The sequence below is a fragment of the Ovis canadensis genome, chromosome 10, assembly GCF_042477335.2.
Source record: "Ovis canadensis isolate MfBH-ARS-UI-01 breed Bighorn chromosome 10, ARS-UI_OviCan_v2, whole genome shotgun sequence".
In the NCBI taxonomy this organism is placed as follows: Eukaryota; Metazoa; Chordata; class Mammalia; order Artiodactyla; family Bovidae; genus Ovis; species Ovis canadensis.
In genome coordinates this window covers 34131315-34149506 of record NC_091254.1, presented here as the reverse complement: position 1 = coordinate 34149506, position 18192 = coordinate 34131315, and the positions used below count along the sequence as shown (strand labels likewise).

The following is an 18192-nucleotide window of genomic DNA, read 5'->3' as shown; positions in this document are numbered from 1 at the left end:
AAGCAACTTAGCACGCATACCCAAAGCAACCTATACATTCTATGTAAGCTCTATCAAAATCCCAATGGCAATTTTCACAGAAGTGGAAAAAACAATCCTAAAACATGTACAGAAACACAAAAGATCCTGAAGAGCCAAAGCAGCTCTGAGAAAGAAGAACTAAGCTGGAAGCTGAAACAGGCAAAGAGCTCAGACATCAGTATAATACTATAAATGTATATGAATCATGCAAAGAAAATAAGTAACTTAGGGCTTCCCAAGTGGCGCTAGTGGTAAAGAACCTACCTGCCAATGCAGGAGACATAAGAGATGTGGGTTCGATACCTGGGTCGGGAAGATTCCCTGGAGGAGGGCACAGCAACCCACTCCAGTATTCTTGCCTGGAGACTCCCATAGACAGAGGAGCCTGACCCAGTCCATAGGGTCACGCAGAGGTGGACACAACTGAAGTGACTTAGCACACACATGCATGCGCATGGGAGTCTTACTACTAGCAATGGGGTATACAGCCGAAATGCTGTTAATACAAGTCCAAATTACCAATGGCTTATATATGGTAAGGACCCAACCCCACTTACGTTGCTGCTCCACCATCCCCAGGATGTTGCCTTCATCTGCATGGTCCAGGATGGCTCACCATTAGTACTCTGTATTCAAGCAGCAGGGTGGAGGAATGATGGCAAAAGGACACATCTCTATCTTTAAAAGCACAACCAGGAGTTGTACATGTCACTTCTGATCACATCCAACTCGCCAGAACTTGGTCAAGAACACTAGCAAGAAATGTTAGTAGTGGTTAGCTGAGTAGCCATGATCTCACTTAAAAATTCAATTGCTATAAACGAGGAAAAGTGGAAACGGGAAAGATGGTGACTAGCAGTCCTGCTGCTACATGGAATAAATACCTTTCTACATCAATTTCATCTACCAAGAATCTACATACTACAAGAACAATAAGCAAATTTCTTATTTTGTCAAAACAAATTTCTCATAAGTAAGTATAATTTGAAAAACTTAATTTTTTAAATGTTAAACTAATTCTGGCCTCACCGTATTTTCCATTTCTTGAAGAATTCTGTTCAAAGTTCACCTTTCCTGTTAAGCTCCCCAGATGAAATACACCTGGTTCCAATTGCTCTAATTACTTCCCCAATTTCACCAACAGCACATATCTGTCTGTGTGTAGCACTAAGTGACTATGCATATGTGTAGACATTTTTTATTGAGTTTGAATGTATTTTTCTGTGATGAGGTAGAAATAATATGGCTTTTGAAGTCTGGCACTCATTGACTCAAATCCCAACTCTGTGGCTAAGTGGCTACATGACCTTGCTACAAACTCCCCACACACACACTGATACCTTTGGTCTCAAAAGAGGAGTCTGCTCTGGTTCAACCTGTTTCTTGACCCCATCCCTCCCACTTACTCTAACAATTATCCTCCCTGTGCCTTCAGTCTCTCTTTCCCCACTAACTTCTTCCTTTCATCATATATACAAGCTCCTCTCCCGCTAATTTTTTTCAGAACTCTCTCTCATCACTGTATCCTCTTCTAGATAACCCTTCTCTGTCACTTCACCACATGGTTTCTTAAAAGTCTATGTCCCATTCCTTGCCTGCTGGCCGGCCCTATGCTGATTTCATTCCTAAGAACAAAACGACTCTGTCCTTACAAACAGCCCTGCTGCTGCTGCTGCTGCTGCTGCTGCTGCTGCTGCTGCTGCTGCTGCTGCTGCTGCTGCTGCTGCTAAATCGCTGCAGTCGTGTGCAACTCTTCACGACCCTACCAGGCTCCTCCATCCCTGGGATTCTCCAGGCAAGAACACTGGAGTGGGTTGCCATTTCCTTCTCCAATGCATGAAAGTGAAAAGTGAAAGTGAAGTCGCTCAGTCATGTCTGACTCCTAGCGACCCCATGGACTGCAGCCCACCAGGCTCCTCCGTCCATGGGATTTCCCAGGCAAGAGTACTGGAGTGGGTTGCCATTGCCTTCTCCAACAAACATCCCTGACTACTTCCAAAAGCCAGTCTAATCATCCGTTTTCTGCAGTCTTCAACACAATTGACCATTTCTTCATTTACAAAACTTTTTCCCCCTTGGTTTTCACAACCTCATCCCCTCAGATCTCTGCCTCTCGAGGCTTTCCTTCTGAGCTCCTTCATGAATTCCTCTTCCTCTATTATTTGTCAAAGGTTGGTTTCCTCAGGAGCCATCTTTGGTCACCTTTTCTTCTCACTCTCCACTTTCCCTATGGATGCTCATTCATGCATTTGGCTTTTGTAAATTCCAAACCATTTTCTCTAGCCCAGACTCTACTGATCCAGTTTCAGTTGTCCATTCCAGTTTCCTTGGGTCTGAAGGATTTCTCCAGACTTGGGACTTTAAAACTGAGAAATTCTCAGGCAAACCACAATGAGTCAGTTGGCCTAGAAACTCAAAGTACCTACCAGACATTTCTACTTCAATGTTCTACAGGCACCACAAATTGAATATGTTCATTCCTGATAGCATTGTCACACCCCACCCCAAACCCACTCACCTTTCTGTTTTAACCTTTTGAAATCAGACTTTTTAATGGATTATTTTTCTGAATTAAAGATTTCTTAAATTCTATAGTGCTTTGCAACCTTCAAAAGTTTCACACACATGAGTTCATATAATCCCCAAATAACTCTTTTTTACCCTCCCCTACTATTGCCCCTCCTCCCTCCCCTCTGGTAACCGCTATTTTGTTCTCTATATCTCTAAGTCTGCTTCTTTTATGTTTTATTCATTACTTTGTTGTATTTATTTTAGCTTCTACATATAAGTAATATTATATAGTACTTGTCTTTCTCTGTCTGACTTAATTTTACTGAGCATAATGCCCTCCAGATCCATCCATGTTGCTGCAAATGGAAAAATGTCATTCTTTTGTATGGCTGAATAGCACTCCATTGTATGTATCTACCATATCTTCCTTATTCATTCATCTCAAACCTGCTCACCTTATATTCACTTCCTTGGTGAATGATGCCTAAATACAAACAGCTCCCTCAGCCACTGTGTCCACTAGTCACTAAAATCTGAACATAACTGCAATGTACCTTTGTTGCCTCTGCTTTTCTCATCTCTTACTTGAACTATCATTACTACATCCTAACCTCCCTACTCCCAGCCTTGTACACCAATCTATGTAGGCATCAAGTGATTTTTCTAGAGCCAAAATTCAGCCAAGTTACTCCCCTGCTTTGCTGAAGGCTCCCATAAGTTCAAACTCCTTTCAGAGGACTCCTACTAGCTCCACAAGATCTAACCCGCACCTGGGTCTCCAAAAATCCTTCTTCTGATCCCTGCTCCCAGATACTGTAATATCCCTACATCAGATACTGCCTCTTTGCACTTTCCTGAGAAAAGGAGTGCTGTTTCTCATACCCATGACTTTGCTCATGCTGTCCTCTCCACTTGGAATGTCCCTTTCTACTACCCAACCAGCTCTTACTGATCCTTCCAAGCTTGTCTCGTGTGTCTTCCTCCATGAGAAGCCATCCCTGTATCTAGAATTTACCTCTATCATACCTCTTAACACATGAAAATGCAATTACAGTTGTATTCACATCTGTTTTCCTTGCCAGGCTGAGTATAAAATTCTTGAGAGCAGGAACCATGTATATTCATTTTGAATTCACTGTTTGGAACACACTCAGAACTGAAATATATTTTTAGTTGACTGACAACTCTCTGGGTCTAGATCCCCATTTCTAAGAGCTCAGATGTTATACCTCTTTTGAAGAGTATATTGTGGGGATTAACACACAGGAAAGTACCTATCACTCTTCCCTCATGTTTCTCTTCCCCTTTTCTGTTAAATTGAGACCTGTATTTTCTATATGCTTTATGTCCATGGGTAAAACCTAGACAGCATATTAAAAAGCAGAGACATTACTTTGCCAACAAAGGTCCGTCTAGTCAAAGCTATAGTTTTTCCAGTGGTCATGTATGGATGTGACAGTTGGACCATATAGAAAGCTGAACGCTGAAGAATTGATGCTTTTGAACTGTGGTGTTGGAGAAGACTCTTGAGAGTCCCTTGGAATGCAAGGAGATCCAACTAGTCAATCCTAAAGGAAATCAGTCCTGAATATTCATTGGAAGGACTGATACCAAAGCTGAAGCTCCAATACTTTGACACCTGATGCGAAGAACTGACTCATTGGAAAAGACCCTGATGCTGCGAAAGACTGAAGACAGGAGGAAAAGGGGACAACAAAGGATGAGATGGTTGGATGGCATCACCAACTCAATGGACATGAGCTTGAGTAAGGTCTGGGAGTTGGTAATGGACAGGGAATCCTGGTGCGCTGCAGTCCATGGGGTCGCAAAGAGTTAGACAGGAATGAGCAACTGAACTGAACTGAAAGCCTGGCAGATATTTCTAGATGACTGACACACCGGTTTGCATCTGGGAGTGAGGTAAAGGCTTTATTCCTCCTTGGATTATTGCAAGAAGTCAATTTAGGGTTAATCAATATTTATATCAGTATTGATTCCCAGCAACAATAGGCCATCTCTGCATAAAGTTAGCAAGTATCTATGCTGTCATGCTGTTCAACCAGGTTCACATTCGTGGAAGAACAATCTTGTTTTAAAATAATTCTCATTGGTGCACCATATACATTGCAATTATTACCATCGAATGTTCGATGAAGATAACTGAGATTAAGTATTTGAAAAGAGAGTGTAAGACCATTTCACACCCACCAGATGTCCCCATCAGGGGGCAAAATTTTTCAATGGGATTGCCAGATGTCGGCAAAGAGGTGACCTGATGGAGACGTTCATGCCCTGCCAGTGGAAGCACAACTTGGGAGAGCACAATTTTATAAAATAATTGAACATTACCTAGAAACCTGCAAACACCCTGTAATCAAGTAATTCCACTGTATGTAGATACTGTGTACAAACTCCTGCGTGCATGCAGGAAACGTGCACAAAAGTTCAGAACAGCACAGTGTGTAGAGGAAAGGAAAAGAGAGGGAGAAAGGTAGGGGAGGGAGGGAGAGGAAAGGAAGGAAGGAGGGAGGAAGGGATAAAGGAAGGAAGGGAACAAAGGAGGAAACCCAAGGCCCATAAATGGGAGTGAAATACTTTTACGATGATGGAAATGGATTAACTATAGTGATGTGCTTAACACAAATTAATCCCCAAACTTAAAAGTCTGGAGGAAAAAATAAATCAGTGAAATTTCACTTACATAAAGTTTAAAAAGCACACCAAAACTAAATAATACCTTGTTTAGAGATCTACACAAATGATAAAGAAAAGCAAAGGAATAATGTAAATAAATTTTCAGTTCAAGATGGAGCAAAGGAGCACCCAAGAGGGGCACTGAAGGCTTTCAAGTGTTGTGGTAATGTTGAGTCTCTTAGATTGTATGGCTAGAATGTGGCTTCTTATTCTGTTTTTATGTTACTATTATATATTATTGTTCTTCAAACAGGACATGTAAGCCATACTCCTTTCTGTATATAAGATTTACTTGGAATTTTTTAAGTACTTTTTTAAGGAGAGGCTAAGAAACTTTTTCATGATCATGCTAAGAACAAATGGAACCACAACTGGAACCCAAGTCTGTCTGACCATAAATTTTGTGGTATTTCTACCACCTCACATACATACTGGCTCCCAAAATGGGGCACTCATATACAAGTTGCACATCCTTAGCTCGAATGTCCATGGAAGGATAATTGGATAAACAAAGTGTAATCTATTTAGCCTTAAGAGGGAAGAAAATTCTATCACATTCTGCAACCTTGAGGACACTATGCCACGTAAAATAAGCCAGTTACAAAAAGACAAACAGTGCATGACTCCACTTACACGAGGTACCTAGAGTAGTCAAGTCTACACAGACAGAAAGTAGAATGGTGGTTGCCAGGGACTAGGAGAAGGCGGAATGGGGTTTTTTTTTTAATCATTATTGTTTAATGGTATAGTTTCCGTTTTACAAGGATGAAAAGAGTTCTCAGGATGAATGATGATAATGATGACATAAGTGCACGTGTACTTAATGCCACAAAACTGTACAATTAAAAATTATTAAAATGGTAAATTTTGTGTTATGTGTATTTTAACCACATTTGAAAAAAAAAAAGTTGTCTGTTCTTCTGTGAATATTAATCAAGGCGAGTAGAATTTAGTGGCAGGGCACAGAGAAAAGTAATTTTCTAAATCTCTAGACGTGGCCTAGTCATGCGCTGTTGACCTGTTCTCCTGGCTGCACCATCGGCTGAGTTTCTGGGAGGTGGGCTCCTAGAAAGTTGGTCTATCCACCAAGGCAACTGCCATGTCAGGTTTGCCCCTGGCCTCATCCCCGAGGTGATGGAATGGAAGGTAGGGTGGCTGCCAAATGGCAGAGGAATGAAAGAGCAAGATCTGAGGTCGAGAGAAACAAGAAATAAAGGAGGAGTGGGTGCTGCTGAAGCAAGCCTGGTGCTCAGGGATCTGTGGCCTTCATCACTCCAGCCCATCAGCCTCCAGCCACAGGGTGAGAGACATAAGAACAGAAAGAGATGAGGCATCAGAGGAGGAAATGAGAAACAGAAATCAGCACCTGCAACACTCAAGCAAGGGAACCAGCATTTGCCACAAAGCTAAGCTGTGAGCCTGAACGCATCTCTAGAAAGAATGATTCGGCTCACTTATGATTGGTAACTCACACTGGACAGAAGCACAACGCAATGCACAAGCAGACATACACAAACATATTCCGAAACGGGGTGTTGAGAGAGACGGTTTCACCATCTGGATAATCTGTCTACACAATATCAAGAAGCCAGAATCTAGAAGACTGACTCAGTGCTTTGTGTCTGACTTTTTGCATCTGCTGGCCCAGCCTCGGAAGTCCAAGTACAGGCTGAAACTCTTCTTCCATGGCATGAAATCTACCACATATTTATCTTAAGAATTATCAGAGCCAGTAGACAGCATATATATTAAACTAAAATATAGAGATGAAATGCCACTGGGATAACAGTGCTCTTGAGCACTCATGAAGCATCTGATGAGTGAGGATGCTTAGGATCCCATCTTCAGTTAATCCTCTAGGAGAAAGGGAACTAGTAAACGATCTCTTGTCCATGAGGAGAAACTGAGGCACAAAGAGGTGCAGGGACTGGTCAGGACACCATGCAAAAGTCTCATTGCAGAGCTGTGATGAAGTCTCCTGCTGCCCCAAGCTCGGGGAGGGGCTTGGTTGGTTAGGTCGAGGTACCTCTCTGAGCCGGTCACAGGAGACCCACCGAACTCGGGCTCCTGACCTTCCCCACTCAGGTGTAATCTGAAACACCCAGTACATGTTTCACAGGCGTCTTCAAAGGTCCTTCGCACACCAGCTCCCCCTCAGTCTAAAGGTCCCCCAAATGACCAGATCCTCTAAGCCTCATTCAAAGAGGTATATTAATCTACTTCCATGTGGTCTGGACTATGCCGACTCCTATTTCCACTCCAGCACAGACCAAAGCACCAGATTCAGCTTCAGAAAAAAAAAAAAAATCAGCCTTACCAGAATCCCAGGATGCAATTTCATGTCTTCTACTAACTCCAAATTCACCTTCTCATTCCCATCTCTCAACTCACGGACCTTCAGACTCCAGAGTTAGTGCAGGAGAGTACACACCTAGACAGCCTGTATTTTCAAGTGACACACTCAGGGCTGTGTCGAAAGGGAACTGGTCCATGTGAGTGTGTGTAAATGGGGAAAATAAGAGTTAGTAATAGTCATTAGTCCTGCTATTTTTTCTGTTTACCACGTTAGCTACTCTTGGGTAGTTCTCAGTTGTGAGTGTTTGGCAAAGGCCCAACACCGAATCTTTACCGTCAGTCATATCAGGATGAAACTTCCTACATAGGCAGTCTCCTCACTGAATATCTATGCTTTGGAGAAAACCTCAAAGAACAATAGAAGGTGACAGAAAACTTCAGGTGACGCTAAACAGCTCTAAAACATATTAGTTTGCCAAATCCATACAGATCATTAGTTAACCAGTCCTTCAAATCCACAACAAGCAGTCATAGATGTTCTCAATATCCAGCTTGCAATTGCTATCCTGGAAAGGTCTCTAAAATTAAAGAAAACAATTTTAAACATAAAATGTCAAGAAAAACAGGAATGGGATGCCACATGGTCGTCCAGGTGCCAGCAGCTCCACTGTGTATTGGGGATACTGGTATTCTGACTATGGTTTTCATCACGCTTCTCAGACAGTCCTGTGCATCCCCTTAATTGTTTACCAACGTGGCTGCATCCCAGCGGTATAAGGCTGCATGCACCAGAACTGTATTTCCAGAAAGCTGAGGACTGCCTCGTTTCCATCACCACACAGAAGTGACTCAAAGAGGAAGCTATTTAGCTGTGTGGTCCTCCTATCCAGGATAGCACTGGACACCTTCTTAATAATAGCTCAAAGCATGAATCACTAAAAGCAAATTCTCTTGATCAAAGGCCACAAGTCTCAGGTTTGCAAGAATGCTACTCTGCTTTTCCATCTCAAACTCCAGTTCACAAATGGCAGAACACATAATCTAGTTGATTCCAGATAAATAAAACCTTCAGGGTTTTCTCAATCATTGCAAGTTTTGTTAAGTCAGCTCCGATTTTCTCCTCTACTCTTCTTCTTCTTCTCCCTTGGACTGACCTCAGTTCTAGGGTGTTTATAGAATGTCTTGGTGTCAGTGTTGGGGACAGAGGTGTTTTGGGTGTGGGATTCTCCTCTCTCCTCCCCGGGATACCTGAGTTGGTTAGTCCCATCTGGTTTCCATGTGTGAACATCTTTCTAGGCTGGGACTACGAACTGTCTGTATACCCACCTTGTCCTTGACTTCAGCTGCAAAGACCCCTAGGCAGAATCCTAAGACCCATTCAGTTCCACTGGCCCTCCTGCTTTCTGGTTCTATTTAGTTTCTTCCTTCCTCTTTCCCTCAGCCAACTTCCACACCTTCCATGGAACATGGGAAAACTCAGCTCTTCCGAGAGTAATAGGAAACCATATGGGCAGCTGTGGCCTCCTCTCTGCCTGGTTCCCAGTGAAGCCATCTTAACTCTCACTTCCACTCCCGGCAGCACGGGGAACCTGTAGGAGGAAGCCTCCTCCCAGGTTTCAAGGAGAATGAGTCACATGCTCTCCTCTTGCACACAAACTTCGCCATGTGTTGCATTCTACAGAAAGAGAGGGCGGGGCGAGACACACAGTCCATTCTCGGGAACCCCACCCCATATCTCTCTAATTCTCTATCACCAAGGGCTCTGTCACTTCTTTGTTGGAGAAAATTTGTTCTGTAGGTTCAGTTTCAAATATTTCTGTCTTAGACTTGGATCACAGCAGTCTAGGTTCTTGCTGTGAACAGATTCAGCTAACTTAAGCAGAAAAAGGGAGTTTATTAAACTAATACTGGGTAGGTCACAGAATCACTGGAAGCCTGAAGAATCAGCTAAGAGTTCAAAGAAGCTGAACGGCAGAAACCAAACACTGAAATTGTGAGGACCTTGCCACAACTGAGCATGTCCTTGTTACCACAGTAACTAACCACTGGGTATCCCTGGATCACCATCTTCACACACAGTCTTTGGTGGGAGCCAACCATCATGATTATCTTGGTCATAAAGATCTTTTTTGTATAGGTCTTCTGTGTATTCTTGCCACCTCTTCTTAATATCTTCTGCTTCTGTTAGGTCCATACCATTTCTGTCCTTTATTGAGCCCATCTTTGCATGAAATGTTCCCTTGGTATCTCTAACTTTCTTGAAGAGATCTCTAGTCTTTCCCATTCTGTTGTTTTCTTCTATTTCTTTGCATTGATCACTGAGGAAGGCTTTCTTATCTCTCCTTGCTATTCTTTGGAACTCTGCATTCAGATGCTTATATCTTTCCTTTTCTCCTTTGCTTTTCCCCTCTTCTTTTCAAAGCTATTTGTAAGGCCTCCCCAGACAGCCATTTTGCTTTTTGCATTTCTTTTCCATGGGGATGGTCTTGATCCCTGTCTCCTGAACAATGTCATGAACCTCCATCCATAATTCATCAGGCACTCTGTCTATCATATCTAGCCCCTTAAATCTATTTCTCACTTCCACTGTATAATGATAAGGGATTTGATTTAGGTCATACCTGAATGGTCTAGTGGTTTTCCCTACTTTCTTCAATTTAAGTCTGAATTTGACAATAAGGAGTACAAAAAAGATCTTCATGACCAAGATAATCATGATTGTGTGATCACTCACCTAGAGCCGGACATCCTGGAATGTGAAGTCAAGTGGGCCTTAGGAAGCATCACTATGAACAAAGCTAGTGGAGGTGATGGAATTTCAGTTGAGCTATTTCAAATTTTGAAAGATGATGCTGTGAAAGTGGTGCACTCAATACACCAGCAAATTTGGAAAACTCAGCAGTGGCCACAGGACTGGAAAAGATCAGTCTTCGTTCCAATCCCAAAGAAAAGCAATGCCACAGAATGCTCAAACTACCACACAATTGCACTCATCTCACCTGCTAGTAAAGTAATGCTCAAAATTCTCCAAGCCAGGCTTCAGCAGTACTTGAACTGTGAACTCCCTGATGTTCGAGCTGGTTTTAGAAAAGGCAGAGGAACCAGAGATCAAATTGCCAACATCCGCTGGATCATGGAAAAGGCAAGAGAGTTCCAGAAAAACATCAATTCTGCTTTATTGACTATGCCAAAGCCTTTGACTGTGTGGACCACAATAAACTGTGGAAAATTCTGAAAGAGATGGGAATGCAGACCACCTGACCTGCCTCTTGAGAAATGTGTATGCAGGTCAGGAAGCAACAGTTAGAACTGGACATGGAACAACAGACTGGTTCCAAATAGGAAAAGGAGGACGTCAAGGCTGTATATTGTCACCCTGCTTATTTAACTTCTATGCAGAGTACATCATGAGAAACGCTGGGCTGGAAGAAGCACAAGCTGGAATCAAGATTGCTGGGAGAAATATCAATAACCTCAGATATGCAGATGACACCACCCTTATGGCAGAAAGTGAAGAGGAACTAAAAAGCCTCTTGATGAAAGTAAAAGAGGAGAGTGAAAAAGTTGGCTCAAAGCTCAACGTTCAGTAAACTAAGATCATGGCATCTGGTCCCATCACTTCAGGGGAAATAGAAGGGAAACAGTGGAAACAGTGGCTGACTTTATTTTTCTGGGCTCCAAAATCACTGCAGATGGTGACTGCAGCCATGAAGTTAAGAGACACTTACTCTTTGGAAGGAAAGTTATGACCAACCTAGATAGCATATTGAAAAGCAGAGACATTACTTTGCCGACAAAGGTCTGTCTAGTCAAGGCTATGGTTTTTCCAGTGGTCATGTATGGATGTGAGAGTTGGACTGTGAAGAAAGCCTAGTGCCGAAGAGTTGATGCTTTTGAACTGTGGTGTTGCAGAAGACTCTTGGAGTCCCTTGGAGTCCCTTGGACTACAAGGAGATCCAACCGGTCCATCCTAAAGGAGATCAGTCCTGGGTGTTCATTGGAAGGAATGATGCGAAAGCTGAAATTCCAATATTTTGGCCACCTCATGCAAAGAGCTGACTCACTGGAAAAGACTCTGATGCTGGGAGGGATTGGGGGCAGGAGGAGAAGAGGACAACAGAGGATGAGATGGCTGGATGGCATCACTGACTCGATGGACATGAGTTTGAGTGAAATCCGGGAGTTGGTGATGGACAGGGAGGCCTGGCATGCTGCGATTCATGGGGTCGCAAAGAGTCAGACACAACTGAGCGACTGAGCTGAACTGAAGAGTAGTTCACATGTTCACAAGCTAGCTGCCAGGTAGGAGGAAAATGGAATACCCAGCCCCCACGTATTTCCACAGTGAGGGGCAGGAGACTGCCTTCAATCAAGAATTGTGTGATTGAGGAATCCCTAAAATAAGAGGGGCCTCAAAGTAAATAACCACTGCAAGGACAAGACTCTTTGAAACTAAGAGTTAAGAATTTCATTCTTTGATATCTGGCTCAATTCGCCGATTCCCTCTTATTTAGCTGCCTAAATAAAAGAGGACCACAAAGTAAAAGGAAGTGTGAAAGAAAAAAGCACATAAATTAATATTGCATTAATAAATTAATGTTGTTGTCATTTAGTCTCTCAGTTGTGTCCACCTCTTTCGCAACCCCATGGAGGGCAGTGCTCCAGGCTCCTCTGTGCATGGGATTTCCCAGGCAAGAATGCTGGAGTGGGCTGTCATTTCCTTCTCCTCCTCGTGTCTCCTGCATTGGCAGGTGGATTCTTTACCTCTGAGCCACCAGGGAAGCCCATTTCACAATATACTATCTCACAAATTTTACCTCCCTAATTTATTATAATTCCATAGATTGATACTTTAATTCCCATTTTGTATGTGAGGATGTCTAGATTATTAAAAAGGGCCCCATGTGATACTGGGTAATCTATTTACTTTCTATATGCCCCAGCTACCTCATCTGTAAATTAGGATAAACCTAGGACTATAATAATTAGATTACTACTTATAAGCAACTACAGAGTTCCAGGGACAACAGTGAAGTAGAAAGAACACCACTGAACAGGACATTAAGCAAACTGGCCACTAACTCTCTGTAAACCATGAACACTTCACTTTAGCTCTCTTTAGCAGAACGGGTTCCATTCTGCCATCTGTAAAACAAGCATGTTGAACTTGTCATTGTTTTTGTCTAGTCGCTAAGTTGTGTCCAATTCTTCTGTAATGCCATGGACTGTAGCCCACCAGGTTGCTTCTGTTCACGGGATTTCCCAGATGAGACTACTGGAGTGGGTTGCCATTTCCTTCTCCATGGGATCTTCCTGACCCAGAGATCAAACCCACATCTCCCGCATTGGCAGGCAGGTTCTTTACTACTGAGCAACCAGGGAAGTCTATCTCATAATACACTCTCTCACAGATTTCACCCCCCTAATTTCTTATCATTCCATAGACTGACATTTTAATTCCCATTTTGAACCAGATGATTGCTGAACTATCTTCTATCTCACAAATTCATCATTCCTGAGTTCATCCTATATACCAACTCCATGCCAGATTCCATGCGATGGGACAGTTACCAAGATGCCTAATTTCCCTTGCTGTCTCAGCTCCCAAATGGGGCCTAGTCTCTCTACTCATCTAGAATAAAAACTTGATAGGATACGTTAAACAGTGAAGCATGAAGTAGTGATGCTACCTAGACAGTACCCCCATGATCATTTTCACCAGAAAAAGCAGGACAGCATGATCAGAACAGCTTTACCAAACAATAAAGCCCACAGGAAAGAGACGGACAGGCAACGGGGCAGGGGATGATCCCCAATGAGAAGCTTTTAAAGGGCGCAGACCCTGGAGGTTCACCATGAGTTTGCACCATTTAAGATTTGCTTTAGTTTTCAGGTTATATTTTTCCCAACATCACCATGTCATACTGAAGGAGTTAAAACTATTAAAGTCACAAGTTGACTCTGAGATCTGGAAAGAGAAAAAGAGAGAGATGAAACTGTCTTCACTCTGCAGAGCTTCCCAGTGGCAGTAATAGACAACAGATGGATGAGTTTGGAGGGAGAGACAGGTCAGAGCCTAGGAGAGACAGTCAAGAAGGATGTGTCCAGCGAGCCGAGTTGTTCACTTGGGAACGCTCTATACTCCCTGCACTCTGCTCCCAGCTCCCAACCGTGGGCAGTTCCGAACATGGAGCGTGAGTGACGCCCTCCCTTGTGCTCCCACAGCACTTAGCACATACCTTTATTGCACCACTTCAAATGCTAGCTGACCACAGTCTGCCTCCTGCACCAGACTCCTGAGGGTCCCCAGTGCCTGCCCTGTGCCTCAAGCCCAGCAGGTCCTCAGTAATGTTTATTTTACCAATGAAGGTAGCAATTAATTCCAGCAGAGAGGGAGGAGGACTGGGTAAAGTTCCACGGAGGTTTTAGTCTATGAACAGGATTTTTTTTTTTTCAATAAAGATTTTTCCAAATGAGAAAGCAGGAGCACTGGTGCTGAAAACAGAGAAAAATTAAAAGAGAGAGAGGATAAGGCTGGTGTGAAAAAAGATAGGTCTTCTCAGGAGGGTCAGGGGCAATTCGTAACCAAGACAGAGAACACAGTTAGGACAAGGGAAGTTGAGGAGCTCCTGGAGACCCAGGAGAAGATGTCCCAAAGGGAGCTGGCTGTGTGGGTGTGGGGCTGAAGACAGGAATGTAGATGACCTACAGACAACATGAGGAGGAAGAAAGGATAAGAGCCAAGGAGATGGCTCTGAAGACTGTTACATTTTAGGAACTGGGGAAAGTCAGCATTAAGGGGATAAGAAAGCACATACAGAGAGAGAAGGTAAAATAGATGGGTTTACTGGCAAAGCCATGAGGGAAGAGAGTTTCCAGAAGTCAAAGAACATGGGCAGCTGAACTGTCGTTTCAGATTTAGCCCAAGCAACTCAGCAAGTGGCTCTTACTTCACATCCCAGAAGTAGCTCCACGCCAGTGGTTCCAGGCCATCAGGGTCCCACCTTGCCCCTGAAAGTTTTCATGGAGACTGAGCAAATCCACTTTAACACCAATGAATGGCCTTGTGTTCCAGACTTATCGCGAAAGACTTGAAGTTCTCAGAACTGGTGTCTTTGGGGAGAGAGGGGCAGGGAAATGAGGCCTTTTCTAAAGTATGATAAAGGAAATGCAGAATGTTCCCAGTGTTGGCCTGAGGTGAGGGGTAGTTATTTTTCCATCTGTAAACCTCTGTGAAACAATCCGGGACTGTCCTTCCTTAAAGAGCCAAGGCTGCTGGTGGCAGTTGTCGCCACCTGGGAGTGCAGGTGTGGTTGAAAAGTGATACTGACAGGCCTTGCCATGTATGCACGTGCAGAGGCTGGGTGTTTATTTAAACACCGCAGCTGCTGCTTGCTGATCCTGAAGCTGCTTGTGCCTAGCTATTAGAATCCTGGAATTTTTTTTTTTTTTTTTTTTTGGTAATGCCTTTAGCTCCACAAGACCCATCCCAATCCTGTTTGCTACATAATGCGTATTTGTGTTTCACAAAAGTGCTTGAATGTTGCAAGTGTTTTGCATGGCTGAAAGGATTGAGTTGGTCTGCCCCAATACTTTCTCAGAAACTCACCCAGAGGTGTCACCTAAGTTTGTACCTTAAATGATTCCTTAGATCCATCCAGAATTCAGATTGGAGAGATGACACAAGGCCTTGTCTGCCAACTAGTGCCTGAAAATCGTAAGTACAAATTCTTTGAGTTGGAGCTCTGTTCTCTGGGGGAAAGAAATGCCCTTGGGCTTCTGGCTTAGAAATGAGAGAACACTCAAAAACCCTTCCACCAAAACCATTTACATGAACAAAGAAAATATGAAATAAGAAAAACTGCCCATGCAGTAATGTGGAAGCTTAGAAATTACAGCACTCTGGATTCCGATGCAAAATTAAACAATCCTTAATACACGGCAAGTGACCAGTGTCTGTGCTTATTCCACTTCAGTGCTTCAGGCTCTGGTGCGGGTCTTAGGTCCTGCGTTACCCTGAGACCACTTTGCTTCCACACTGCCACAGAAAACATTTGTATTAACTTCCTTCTACCTCTGTGTTTGCCTCTGCCTGCTCCCGGCTGATCCAGTTTGCTTGTGGGGCCAGGAAGCGGTCATTTGTTGACTAGGGGCAAACCAGTGAGTCTTTTCTTCCAGGAGCCACCGCGCTTTGTGCCAGGGAGACTCGGTTTACATGAAATGAAATCTCAGAGTGGGAGCCACTTTTTCCAGCAACACCAACACTTGGTTGTCAATTCAGTACCTTTAGTCTTTTTATCTAATCCCAAAGAGGATCTTTGTATCTTACTTAAGTGAGACTATGCACCGCTGGGTAGCTTCCATGTCTTGTCTATTCTTGAACATTGGTCCTTCATAGGATAAGTAAAGAGAAATAAACCTGGGCATATGAAAATATTTTAAAGCACACAGATGAGAAGAAAGACCAGTGTTCAAAGTTTGGGGTTATAAATAATTATTTCATTCTTGACTGTGATATTTCAAAAAAAAGACAGCTTTTATGGGGTTAGGTTTTGTTTCTTTAAGGTACATTTCAGTAGAATGAAAAAACAGAATGTTTACATTTGGAGTAAAATGCAAAGCAAATGGTATATATAGCATAAGTCAGAATAAAAGGGAAATATAGAAACAAAAAGTATAAATAAAACCACCCCAAAGAAAATTTAGTTTAAAAGATATGGGAACAAATGTAAATGGATCAAATGGCCGTACCAAAAAAAAAAATGGTTTCAGACTAGATAAATAACAACAAGCTATCTATAAGAGAGTTCACAAATTATTTTTTAAGATTCACAAGGTAAGCAAATGCAAGATGGAATTCAAAACAAATTACATTAAATTTTAAAGGAAGCAAAAATTATAAAGGGATAATAATAATATTATGGATAATATCTTGCAGTAGAAATCTTTTCTATATCAAAGAATAAAACACTAACATATACAGCTAATTCTAAATTCAGAGATACCAGTACCAGCCAGTACCAGACACCAGTACACCACAGAATAACCCTGGGATATTGACATCATTGATGGCCTCATTTTATAGGTAAGCAAATAGACTTAGGAAAGTTAAATGATTTTCTCAAGGACATACAAAAAAATAAGTGGAAGAGTTCAGAACCCATTATCAGGTCTTCTGACCAGAAATCCCATTTACTATACCACCAGTTTCACGTCATCCACTAACACTTTGTGCTTTTGTGTTTTCGCTTGTCCAATCAGTGTGTCGGGCATTAGCGGAGTTCAAAACATGGCTGCTCTCTCCTTTCAGGCACAGTTAGCAGGCCTGTGCACGTGAGATTGACTGTGGCTGTGTGAAGCCAGCAACGTTCTGGAGAATGACTGCAACAAAGGCACAGAGCAAGATCCCCATCCCACCAGGATGGACTGGCAGTTTGAGAGAAAAGCCAACCTTTATTACTTTTGGCCACTAAGTTTGGAGGGTTGTTTGTTATTTCAGCATGGATTAAAGCCCATCCCAACTAATTCATCATTAATATAACTTTTCTCTACAATGCTGTCAAGGACAAAGACTGGCAGCATTCCACAGTGAAGCACTTCAGAGGCCAAAAGCCATTGATCAGTAATTTCTGGCTTCAGCCATTTAACCAATTACTAATCCACCTAAATGCATAATACAATCATGTGGACCACAAGGCTCTCAAAAGAAACCTTATCAAAGATTTACTGAAATCCAAAGACATCACATCTGCTGCATCGCTATTATTTGTCAGAGGAACAATAATGCAAAAATAAAAAAGGATGATGGGACTTCCCTGGTGGTCCAGGAGTTAAGAATCCACCTGCCAATGCAGGGGACATGGATTTGATCCCTGATCCGGGAAGATCCCAGATCTTTAGTTGCTGCAGAGCAACTAAACCCATGAGCCACAACCACTGAGCCCAAAGTGCTGCAGTTACTGAAGTTCACGTGCCTAGAGCCCATGCACCACAGGAGAAGCCACCACAAGAGAAGCCCCCTGCACCGCGACTGGAGAGTAGCCCCCACTAGCCACAGCTGGAAAAGCCTGCTCGCAGCAATGAAGACCCAGCACAGCCAAAAAGGAAAAAAAAAAAAATGTTTAAGGAAAAATGTTTTTAAAAAGAAAATATGTTTTTTTAAAGAAGATGATATTAGTGTGGAATGACTTCTTTATCAAAATCCACACAGGTTACCAGTGACCCCTGCTTCCTTTCCTAAATGTTCACAATCTCTTCTTTTTTTTTTTTTTCCCTCTCAAAAAACCTGTCCTATGAGCTAGAGAAAGGTAACATTTGATCTGAATGTTAAAAATACAATTTTTACAGTCAGAAATTGAGAGGAAAGGACATTTCAGGTTGGACAACAGAAAGAACAAAACTGAGGGCTAACCAAAGTGCACACTGAGAGTTAACCATCCCTTTGCTTCTATTTTTGACTTCCCTGGTGGCTCAGACGGTAACGCGTCTGTCTACAATGTGATAGACCTGGATTCGATCCCTGGGTTGGGAAGATTCCCTGGAGAAGGAAATGGCAACCCACTCCAGTACTCTTGCCTTGAAAATCCCATGGACGGAGGAGCTTGGTGCAGGCTACTATCCATGGGGTCGCAAAGAGTTGGGCACAACTGAGCGACTTCACTTTCACTTTCA

The 18192-nt window shown here is 42.8% G+C and overlaps 1 protein-coding gene across 7 annotated transcripts in view; it reads right to left on the bottom strand.

Moving 5' to 3' along the window:
* LOC138446509 (uncharacterized) overlaps positions 1 to 18192 on the bottom strand; it is a 412831-nt gene that overhangs the window by 284346 nt on the left and 110293 nt on the right. The window contains exon 1 of one of the 7 annotated variants that reach the window (XM_069601428.1): positions 579 to 773. The exons of the other annotated variants lie outside the window; for them this stretch is intronic. Within the exon in view, the coding sequence (XP_069457529.1) occupies positions 579 to 594 (16 nt within the window). The 5' untranslated portion in view covers positions 595 to 773. Of the gene's footprint in view, positions 1 to 578; positions 774 to 18192 lie in introns of those variants that run through there. 7 annotated transcript variants of the gene reach the window in all.